We start from the raw sequence: 10,528 nt of genomic DNA on the forward strand, positions 1-10,528 counted from the left end.
TAAATAAATGTGAAGTCATACATTTTGGTAGGAGTAATAGTAAAAAGGATTATTACTTGAATGGTAAAAAGTTGCAGCATGCTGCTATGCAGAGGGACCTGGGTGTCCTTGTGCATGAATCACGGAAGGTAGGTTTGCAGGTACAACAAGTAATTAGGAAGGCAAATGGATTGAGATTAAAAGCATAGAGGTTATGTTGCAGCTGTACAAGGTGCTGGTGAGGCCACACCTGGAGTACTGTGTGCAGTTTTGGTCTCCTTACTTGAGAAAGGATGTACTGGCACTGGAGGGGGTGCAAAGGAGGTTCACTAGGTTGATTCCGGAGTTGAGGGGGTTGGCTTATGAGGAGAGACTGAGTAGATTGGGATTATATTCATTGGAATTCAGAAGATTGAGGGGGGATCTTATAGAAACATATAAAATTATGAAGGGAATAGATAAGATAGAAGTAGAGAGGATGTTTCCACTGGCAGGTGAAACTAGGACAAGAGGGCATAGCCTCAAGATTAGAGGGAGCAGATTTAGGACTGAACTGAAAAGGAATTTCTTCACCCAGAGGGTTGTTAATCTATGGAATTCCTTGCCCAGTGGAGTAGTTGACGCTACTTCAGTAAACGTTTTTAAAGATAAGGTAGATTTTTTTTGAACAATAAAGGAATTGAGGGATACGGTGAGAACGCGGGTAAGTGGATCTGAGTCCACAAAAAGATCAGCCATGATCTTATTGAATGGCGGAGCAGGCTCGAAGGGCCGGACGGCCTACTCCTGCTCCTAGCTCTTATGTTCTTAAGACATATAAGAAAGAATTGTTTGCTCTCTGGGTTCAGTGCCTTTGGAACTCTCTCTTTCCTATAGAGCATTGGAGCTATAATCAGATCAACCATGATTTTATCAAGTGGTAGAGCTGACATTAAGGGGCTGAATAGCAACTCCTACTCCAATTTTGTAAATATGTTTGGATGTGTGAGGTTGTTTTGGGTGCGTGAATTAAGAAGAACCAAATGAAATTCCTTTTTCATAAGTATCTGTGATATTCCCTCCAAGGCCCTAGGGAATTACTAATTAATCTCCTTGTGGAGTTCAATGAGTAGCAGTTCCCCAGGTAACAAGCATTAGCCTGCTCAGCTGCACTCACCTCAGCCCTTTGTGTACAAGGAGGTTGGGGCCTCTCTTATGGTGCAGTGGTACTGTCCCTACCCATGGACCAAGAGTCCTGGGTTCAAGGTCCACCTGCTCCAGAGGTGTGTAATAATATCTCTGAACAGATTGATTAGAAAAATACTTTTAAAAAATGGACTGGGAGGTTCATGGCCCTTTTGTGGCACAGTGGTAGTGACCCTACCCCTGGAGTGGGAGGGCTGGGTTCAAGTTCCACCTGCTTTGTGGGATGTGTAATAACATCTCTGAACTGGCTGATTGGAAAATAGGTTAAATAAAAAAAAAACAAACGAATAAAGCAGACTCAATCCCTACCCCTCCCCTTCATTTCACTTTTGATGGTTTGCGTTGTCTATAATGAGCGTTGCATATAAATATTCAATTGGCTACATGGGAGTTGTGCCAGTGGTGGTTAGAAAGTTAAAAATAAAAGCCATGATAATTTCCATGGTGGGAAGGCCACTTAAGTTTGCATAATAAAGGTCATGGTGATTTTGGTGATGGGGAACAAGCCATTTGGTTATGTGTGATAGCACTTCTGGACATAAAAACAAGCAGACCCATGTAAATATCTAATTGGCTATACAGGTGATTTACTGATAATAGTTAATCATTTAAAAACAGAAAAACATTATAGTGATTTGGTAATGGGAAAGTTCAGCTGTGTGTAAAAGCACTTCTGGATATGTAAAAAAAAAGACCCACAGGCTCTGAACAGATTAAGTAGAAAATATCATAAACCAGACCCAATATATATTTAATAAAACAGACCCAGCAAATATTCAATTGATTTACTGGTGGTGGTTAGCAGTAAGAACTAAAAAAAAGTCATGGTAATTTGGAAAACCTATTCAGTTGTGTTTTTTTTCTTTATTCATTCATGGGACAAGGGCGTCACTGGCTAGGCAGTATTTATTGCCCATCTCTAATTGCCTAGAGGGCAGTTAAGAGTCAACCACATTGCTGTGGGTCTGGAGTCACATGTAGGCCAGACTAGGTAGGGATGGCAGCTTCCTTCCCTAAAGGACATTAGTGAATCAAGTGGGTTTTTCCGACAATCGACAATGGATTTATGGTCATCATTGGATTGTTAATTCCAGATATTTATCAAATTCAAATTCCACCATCTGCCGTGGCGCTTTCAAACCCAGGTCCCCAGAACATTATCTGGGTCTCTGGATTAACAGTCCAGTGATAATACCACTAAGCCATCGCCTCCCCTTTATGTGTGTGATAGCACTTCCGGATATAAAAATAAATAAAGCAGACCCAGGGATGGGTCTGCAGACCTGTCTGTCCCAGTCTGGGACTAGCCTCTGTACGCCATAGTAGTGGCTCTACTCTGGTTTTCGACAAAATTGATGTTCCTTTCCAATTTCCTGAGTTATCGCAGTATCTTTAGTCATTTAACTAGCCTCAGTGAATTTTCCAGAGACAGACATAGGCAGGGACTCATGAAAACTTAGTGGTGAACTACCATGTAAGGAAATGGCCAAGAGCTGTGCTCAGGTCTGGTTTTATTATGAGCATTAGTGCAACAGTGTGACTGTTTTTATTTCTACATTCTAAGGAAGATGAATAGTAAAATTACATTCCAACTATTCGTGCTAAAGTGATCAGCCAGCTATAAATAGTGAACGGTAAAACTAAATATACCCAAAGCTGCTTGAAGTCTCCACTTTCCAAATGCTGGGAAACTGACAGACTGGGACATGTGGAACTTGTTGTATTCCTTTGCACGCAATTGTAACAGCAAACAGTTAATGGACATGTCATGGAGTTTCAATCATCTGTTTGCACTGTTAACATCTAAGGAAGTGGACACTTTGGATAACTTCACTCAACTGAAGCTGCTTGAAACCCTGCTCTTAAATCAGCAAGTACTTAATGGAGCTACACAAAATAGCAAACATGCTTAATATGTTTTAAGCAGGACCTTTGTAATTGATGCTTTTGGTAACAACAGATGGTTGGTAATACAAATTTATTGCTCATCATTTTGCTGTTAATTGTTTATTGTGTCTTCTTCACAGTTTACAGCCTAAGCCACAGGCTGATTATATTTGTTACACTTTTCTGAAGTCCTAGAAATCACATGACAACTTAGAAAGTCAAACACGTGACAGAAGTATCTATTTGATTGATTTTATTTTCATGTGTACTGAAATACAGTGAAAAGCTTTGTTATCGAACAATACAGGGGTTAACATTACTCCGAGGTACCTGAGGTTCTTCACCCTCTCAACCTGAGTTCCGTTGATGTAGATGAGGGCATATGCTCCTCCTTTCTTTCTGAAGTCAATGATCAATTTGTTAGTTTTGCCAATGTTGAGAGACAAATTGTTTTCATTGTGCCACGTCACCAAGCCCTCTATCTCCCTTCTGTATTTTGACTTGTCGTTGTTAGATATCAGTCCCATTATGGTGGTGTCATCAGTGAACTTGTAGATGGCGTTCATTCATCATTTGGCAGAAAAGTCGTAGGTGTACAGGGATTACAGTAGGGGGTTGAAGACACATCCTTGGTGGGCTCCAGTGTTGAGTGTTATTGTGGAGGAGATGCAGTTACCTGTCCTCACTGGTTGCGGCCTATGGGTCAGAAAGCTGAGGATCCGAATGCAGAGGGTGGAGCCGAGACCAAGGTGTGATCAGTCTGGAGGGGATAATAGTGTTGAAGGTGGAGCTGTAGTCAACGAGCAGGAGTCTGATGTAGGTGTCTAGATGTTCCGGGGATGAGTACAGGGCGAGGGATATGGCATCCTCTGTAGATCTTTTGATGACTGATCTGCTACAATTGCATGTATGTTAATCAGATAACAACATATTCCAGGTTGTACCGAGTGGGAATTCACAAAAATAGCTTCTGACACTGAACCAAGGAAATATCTGAGATAAAGTTTCATCAATATTACAGCTCCCTTTACATTCTAAGACCAGATGGGGATTTTTGCAGAGTTGTGGAGATTCTAGCGGTCAGGACCCAGAAACAGGAATTCTCACTGTCTTTACTGACAGGTCCTATTTGTCCTGGCAGGGAGGAATGTGACTCCCATGTCTGAGAAACTCAAATCCAGCATGGCCCTTTGAACTCAATGCTGAGTTCAAAGAGACCCCAGTTTTGCTGGAACAGGGCCTTAACCCACAGGTGGGAATTATGAATCTTTAAATAAGTCACAAATGCTTGTGAAGGAGATCTTGTGACATAATGTTACCATGCCCGCCTCTGAGACTGAAGCTTCAGGTTCAAATCCCACTCCAGCACTTGATATTCAATGAGGGGACATTCTTGAATCAGCCAAACTAACAAAAATGAGGAGTACCAATTTATAGATATTTCCGACATATACTGATTGCAAATAGTAAAAGCAGAGGAGATTCTTGGTCAAACATGTGATGGAAAGAAATTGGAGCCTGTATCATCATTATCCATAGCTTCATGCTATAGCATGAATGTGAAAATGTATGGTGAGACAGCACCTTAGATTCTTTGGGGGAAGGGTGGGGGTGCAGTTGGCTTAGCTAGCTGGACAGTCAGAGTGATTCAGTTAGGTGCCAAGGACCAAACAACAACATTTGATCCTCATTCTGGTAAGGTGGATTCAGGTCCTGATTTCTTGCCCTGCCATGGTGAAGGTTGTGACACTGTTGGACCTGCTTTAAGGCATAGCACTTAGGAAGAAATGTATGCAAAGGATGGATAAGGTCTATAGAAGTATCATGTTATTTAGGTGACCAGCCCTTTAGAAATTTAAAATTTTCCTGCCTGTGTCTGAGAGAGTTGAAGAAACTCAAGCTGTTATTAAATAGCTAGATCTTGAATAACTGGGGAAAAAACTGCTTGCATGTGTCTGAAGATTGAAAAAAATCAGCATGAGCAGTTTCAATAGCTATTTGTTGAAATAATCCTAAGTGTTACATTTATTCATATCTGGATGGCTGGTTTGTAATGCAGAGTGATGCCAACACCACAGGTTCAATTTCCACACCAGCTGAAGTCACCATGAAGGTCATTCCTTCTCAACTTAACCCCTTACCTGTGATGTGGTGATTCTTAGGTTAAACCACCACCAGTCATCTCTCTCTACGGAGGGAGAACAGCCCTATGTTTCTTTGGCTATGGCAACTTTACTATTCATGATTGGTTGTTTTCCACAACATATCATTATCATTGTGGGCCTTTATAAGTTCAAAGATTGACTGATTGTTCAATAATGTTATTAAATGATTAGCCATGTTTGATGAGCGTTTTGAATATAAATATGTGCTTTTATAAGGGAATAAGCCCTCATGTTGGGATTTAAATCTATTGAATGAACATTTTTGAATGGGATTTTATGTAACAAATTTTGCAAATGAGATTTAGAACTTTATTTCATTTCATCCAAGCCAGCTCCTGAGGTCTGCCCCTGGTGGACACTGGATGAGTTGTCTTGGCAAGTATATGGACCATGGGTGGTGAGTGTGAGGCATCAGTTGACACTAAGATGGTATAAAGACTGTAAGGGGTTATGACAGTGGGTGGGATGAGTGTCATGCATTGGCACTAGGTTGATATAGAGACAATAAGGTGTGATGGGACAAGTTGGCAAGGAAGGTATGAGTAACTGTTGGGAATGAGTAGCAGAGCCTGGGTTGTCTTAGATGGGGAGTGGGTAGGGGATGTGAGGTTTGAAGCTAGATGGAAAAATGTTTAAGGAAACAAGTGGTGTCAGGTCCCAGAAAATTGAGGCACGCCTTTTAAACTGCCTGGCCAGGGTCATGGTAATCTCTGTGATCACCTTCAATATGCACCTGGTGATAAAGGACCAAACTCCATTCTGTAACTGCTGCCTCAAAACTTATCATTTGCTGCCAACCTACCCAAACTCCTCCCCCCAACCCAGGTGAATGTCAAGAATTTTCCTGTCTTGTGTTACCTGCCTTGAGAGAAAAAGTCAAGGCCCAGATAATCAATTTTCTCAGTTACTTTCTAAGTAAATCAACTAGAAATTTGGTCACATTTGAATGTAAATTATTCTTTCATTGATTTATTTCGATGATTCCATTGAGAATCACGGCTGGTATTGGTGAGATGTACTGATGTAACACAATTAAGACTAACTTTCATCTTTTCCACTGTTGGGCCTGTGGGCATAATCAGTTGGTGATTCAGAAGAATTGTCACAAACCATGGTGCTGTGTTCCTCCTGTCACTCCAAAGAGCAAAAGACGACTTGTATGCCTGTTGTTCTTCCCTGTTACTTTAATTTCCATTAACAGAAATAGTGCTCATTGCAAACACACAAAACAAAACAATATTCAGAAAGTTGGAGACGAAATAAACTATGTAAAATACATCCGCATAATTATATATTGTATACAAGAAAATGTGCTTCCTGGACCCAAGACCCCAGAAATTTAGGCAAACAAATATTAATATGTATTGGCTGTCCTTCAAATAGAATTTGTTTGGATGCTGGGTAAATTTTATTACACAAACAGTGCATATTCAAAAATCTCCCATTTGATGGTGTGATAAAGAAATTTATTGTTGTTCTTCTAGGGTCTAGTTCGAAGTAAACAGAATCCATGTAGATACTGTTTTGCAAATTATTTTAGGCATGATTCTAATTACAGAAAAGTAGCAATTTTGACCTTGCCAAGATATTATCTCTGAATTGAAACATTCACTGAAGTGAATTACTCTCCCTGTTAACTGTAGCAAATTTATGACATGCCAAGTTTAATTAAATACCCCTTTTTAGAAGATATTATATTATTTGAATTGGACAAAGTCATGTTTGTAGTTATTGGGTGTTTTATAGCTTTACTTTGCTTAACTTGGTTTCTTTACAAAAATTATTCTCAAAAAGCATTTTAGGTCATGAATTTAACAAAATAACAGTTGTAAGGTAATTTTAACCTTTTAAATTTGTATTCTATTTTTATTAACAATAATAAAAATTAACACCTAACAATGGACTCTGCCAGGTTAATACATTTGGCAGTTGCCTAAATCAGCTATCCTATTTTGACACAGAGACCAGAAATCAATCAGCCTTTTAGCTGCATCTTCCTTAGCGAACTAACATTACCAAGCACATCTCTACTTGATTTTCATTTCTGACTTACTTCTGTCTTAGATCTATCCTACAACCTATCAGGCTCTGTGCTTTGAGTGAAAGTTGGCAAAATTATTGTTAACTTGTATTACAAAACCTTAAGAAAATACTTATGGAATTCTTTCCACAGGTTTTGATATTGTCCCGGAAGCTCAAGGTACATTTGGAGAAACATTGCGTAATGAGTTAGAAGACAATGGACTCTTCCAGGTCAATGCCATTGACCGTTTTGTAAGTCAGCTGTCCTCTATCTACACAGAGACCTGAAATCAGTCTTATTCTTCTGTGTTTTCCTGACTGGATTAAAAACTGCTTGGCACATCTTTGCTTGAGTTACTTACAAAGACTGAATATTAAACAATTATACTGAATTATTCAATGTATCTTATTACATTCCAACATCCATAGATTATTTACTAACTCCATTGCTCAGCATCCAAAATGAAATGATAGGTAGATATTGTGTGTATAAGCACATCACTGTGCATGTCTATTATACCATGCTCATAAGTGTTACCCCTGTGCATATCAGATAAATCAGCACAGTGAATTTAAGCCTCATCAACAGCAAACTTTTTTCAGTTCATCAGCAAGTAGTTGGAGCCAACCGATCATTTTTGACATATCATCTAAGAACCATATTAAAATTGTTAATTTTATCCCATGTTCAAAATTGAAATAAAGAAAAGGAACAAAAAATGCATTTTTACATGTTTTGTACTAATGAGTGGAGAAATTGTAACAACATTAAGAATACTAAAACAATTAAATGAGAAAAATGATTTAGTCTAATAACGTAATTTATCCACTAAGAATACTAGCCCCACCCATTCAAGGAACAGTTTATGCAAAAACTTTCCATCCTCAACTATCAGGAGGGAAAACTCCAAATGTGTCCTCATCCTCACATCTCCACTATTCCATTTTGGCTTGAGACCAACACCTGTAGTATTGCAGCACCATGATTCAACCTTGTTTGCAACTGAAATTGGAACATTCCATTTTTTAAAAAATTATACCTTTCTTTTACTTAAGCGTAAGTTACAATACTTAAAATCAGAAAATGTTGGAAATGCACAGCAGGTCAAATGTAATCTCAAAACTAATTTACTTCTTAATGTGTGCAGCCATAATTCCAATTGCTTCTTCCATTACTGTCTCTTAAAGACACTGTTAACGACCATCTTTTTAGTTATACCTCATCACCACACCTTCGGCTTTTTTCCAATTTTTCTCTGTGAAGTGCTTTGGGTGTTTTACTAGATCAAAGGTGCTATATAACTCAATTTTTTTTTTAAATCAAGTGACCAACTTGCTGTGCAATGACTGGGAGCTACACAATTGGTAGCTCCCTGCCTCTGAGCTGGAAGGCATTGAATTCATGTCCCATGCCAGTATTTGTTGGCTGCAAAGGAAACTAGCCATTGGTGCAGGCAAGCCAGTGTGTTTCGATGTTGGCCCCCAGCCTGGATAAACAGGGAGGGTGGCAGAAAGAACATTCAGCTGTATATCCACCCACTAAATCCAAAGAAAAAGGTCGATATAAAGGTCATTAACCAGCATTGTGTTGAACCTACATAACCTGAGAAAAACCAGAAGATGGAACACTGGCTTGCTCAGCATTTCTAGGACCTTCTGCCTCATTTCCATCATTTGCAGTGTTTTGGTAACTGAATACTATGAAATATACTGTTGCTGTGCACTTTTGATACTCATGCTTCAGGCATCCAGATGTGCAAAAAAGCACCCTATTTTGTAACTGTTGTTCATAACTTGTTTTTCTTGCTAAGGACAATGTAAAATATCATGGGTATAGGTTTGTAAAGAATGTGTTACTTGCTAATTTTAAATCCAACTATCCCCAGTCTCTTAAAGCTAGCAGATCCTTTTTTGTACAAAACTGTTTGCGTCAACATAATGTACATAATGTAAGGAGTTTTGAGTATTCATGGCATTTTACATTTTTATATATTTTTGTTGAAAGAACAATTAAAAGCACATTAATGGAATTACATTTGTTGTCATCTATGCCTAAAAGACATGCTGAGCTGTTGTTTTAGACCTCACAGCAGTCCAACATATGTTTGCAAATATTGCCGAAAATACATTTTACAAACATATTTTATACCGAACCATATGTGCAAAATACCCTTCATCGGTATTATTTGTGGGCTGAGGTTTCAGTGATCCAACTTGCAGCATGCCCAAGGGACCACACATGGATTTAGTCGACTCTATTATTATACCCCAACCATTTATACACAAAATAATGTGTTCTACTCCTCAGTTATTTCCGATTAATGCTAGTTGCATTCATTTTTTGTGATTGATCTGTCAGTATAGGTATGGTTTACTAAAATTGCTACTCAATGCTTTTTCTTTTCTTTTCGTATTATGTGTGGTTAATTTCGAGTGTAGACGCTTTGAGACCAACTTACGCACTAACACTCACCCCCAAGTCCTGTCTCACCTGCTGCAGGCCGTGGAGTGGGGGATGGGATGCCACCCGCCGACGTCAGCGCTCGAGGGGCAACCGTCTCCTTGCTTAGCGCGCGGGCGCCGTGTTCGAAAGTTTTTTTTATATGTATTCCGCCCATCCAGAAACAGTTTGTGAAAATGTTATACAGTTGTTTAGTTTTTTTTTCAAGGCGATTCAATTTATCCTTTTAAAAAAAAATGGTCTGGGCATGGTGAATTTGACAACTTGGCCGGTGGACCAAGTTTAAGACACAATCAAAAGGGCACACCTTTTCTATATCAGCTGTATCTACCTCTGCTGTGGGTATACGTATTAGGCTTTGAAAAGTCTACAAGATTCTCAGAATGACAAGACCACCCTCTTCTTCTGGGAAAATTAAATTTCCTTCCCTACTAGATCATTCCTGCATCAACTCTGCCGGCTGAGCGTAGGGACTTGCAAGATTTTGACTCCTGACTCGCTCCAAACTACCTGTGGAGAGCCAAATGTTGGCGCTTAACAACCAAGGGCGAAAACTTGACTTTTACTGGCACAGAAAAAAGTCTTTCAATCTCTATAGCCAGGCGAAGCGGGTCTCAACGTATGCAGCAGAAGTGATGTCCTCAAGCAGGTTAAGCAGCCAATTGCATTAAAGAATTCCCATGATTAAAAACTTTTGAATCCCTTCACTTCGTTTTGTTTTTAGATTTTGCAGATACTGAAATAAACGAACGGGGATATACACATAGGATTTAAGGTAGAAGTTAAAAATATTCTAAGCAAACTTCAGAAAAAAAAATGTGGAATGCCC

At 39.2% G+C, this 10,528-nt stretch overlaps 1 protein-coding gene across 2 annotated transcripts in view; it reads left to right on the forward strand.

Moving 5' to 3' along the window:
• The window catches only part of LOC109925833 (zinc finger protein GLIS3-like), a 220,966-nt gene extending 211,759 nt beyond the window's left edge, over positions 1 to 9,207 (forward strand). For both annotated transcript variants that reach the window (XM_048602115.1, XM_048602116.1), the window contains exon 9: positions 7,390 to 9,207. In XM_048602115.1, the coding sequence (XP_048458072.1) occupies positions 7,390 to 7,526 (137 nt within the window). In that variant the 3' untranslated portion in view covers positions 7,527 to 9,207. The remainder of the gene's footprint in view (positions 1 to 7,389) is intronic.
• Positions 9,208 to 10,528: the final 1,321 nt, after the last annotated feature.

This window comes from Rhincodon typus, chromosome 10 (assembly GCF_021869965.1).
Source record: "Rhincodon typus isolate 14 chromosome 10, sRhiTyp1.1, whole genome shotgun sequence".
NCBI classification, from domain to species: domain Eukaryota; kingdom Metazoa; phylum Chordata; class Chondrichthyes; order Orectolobiformes; family Rhincodontidae; genus Rhincodon; species Rhincodon typus.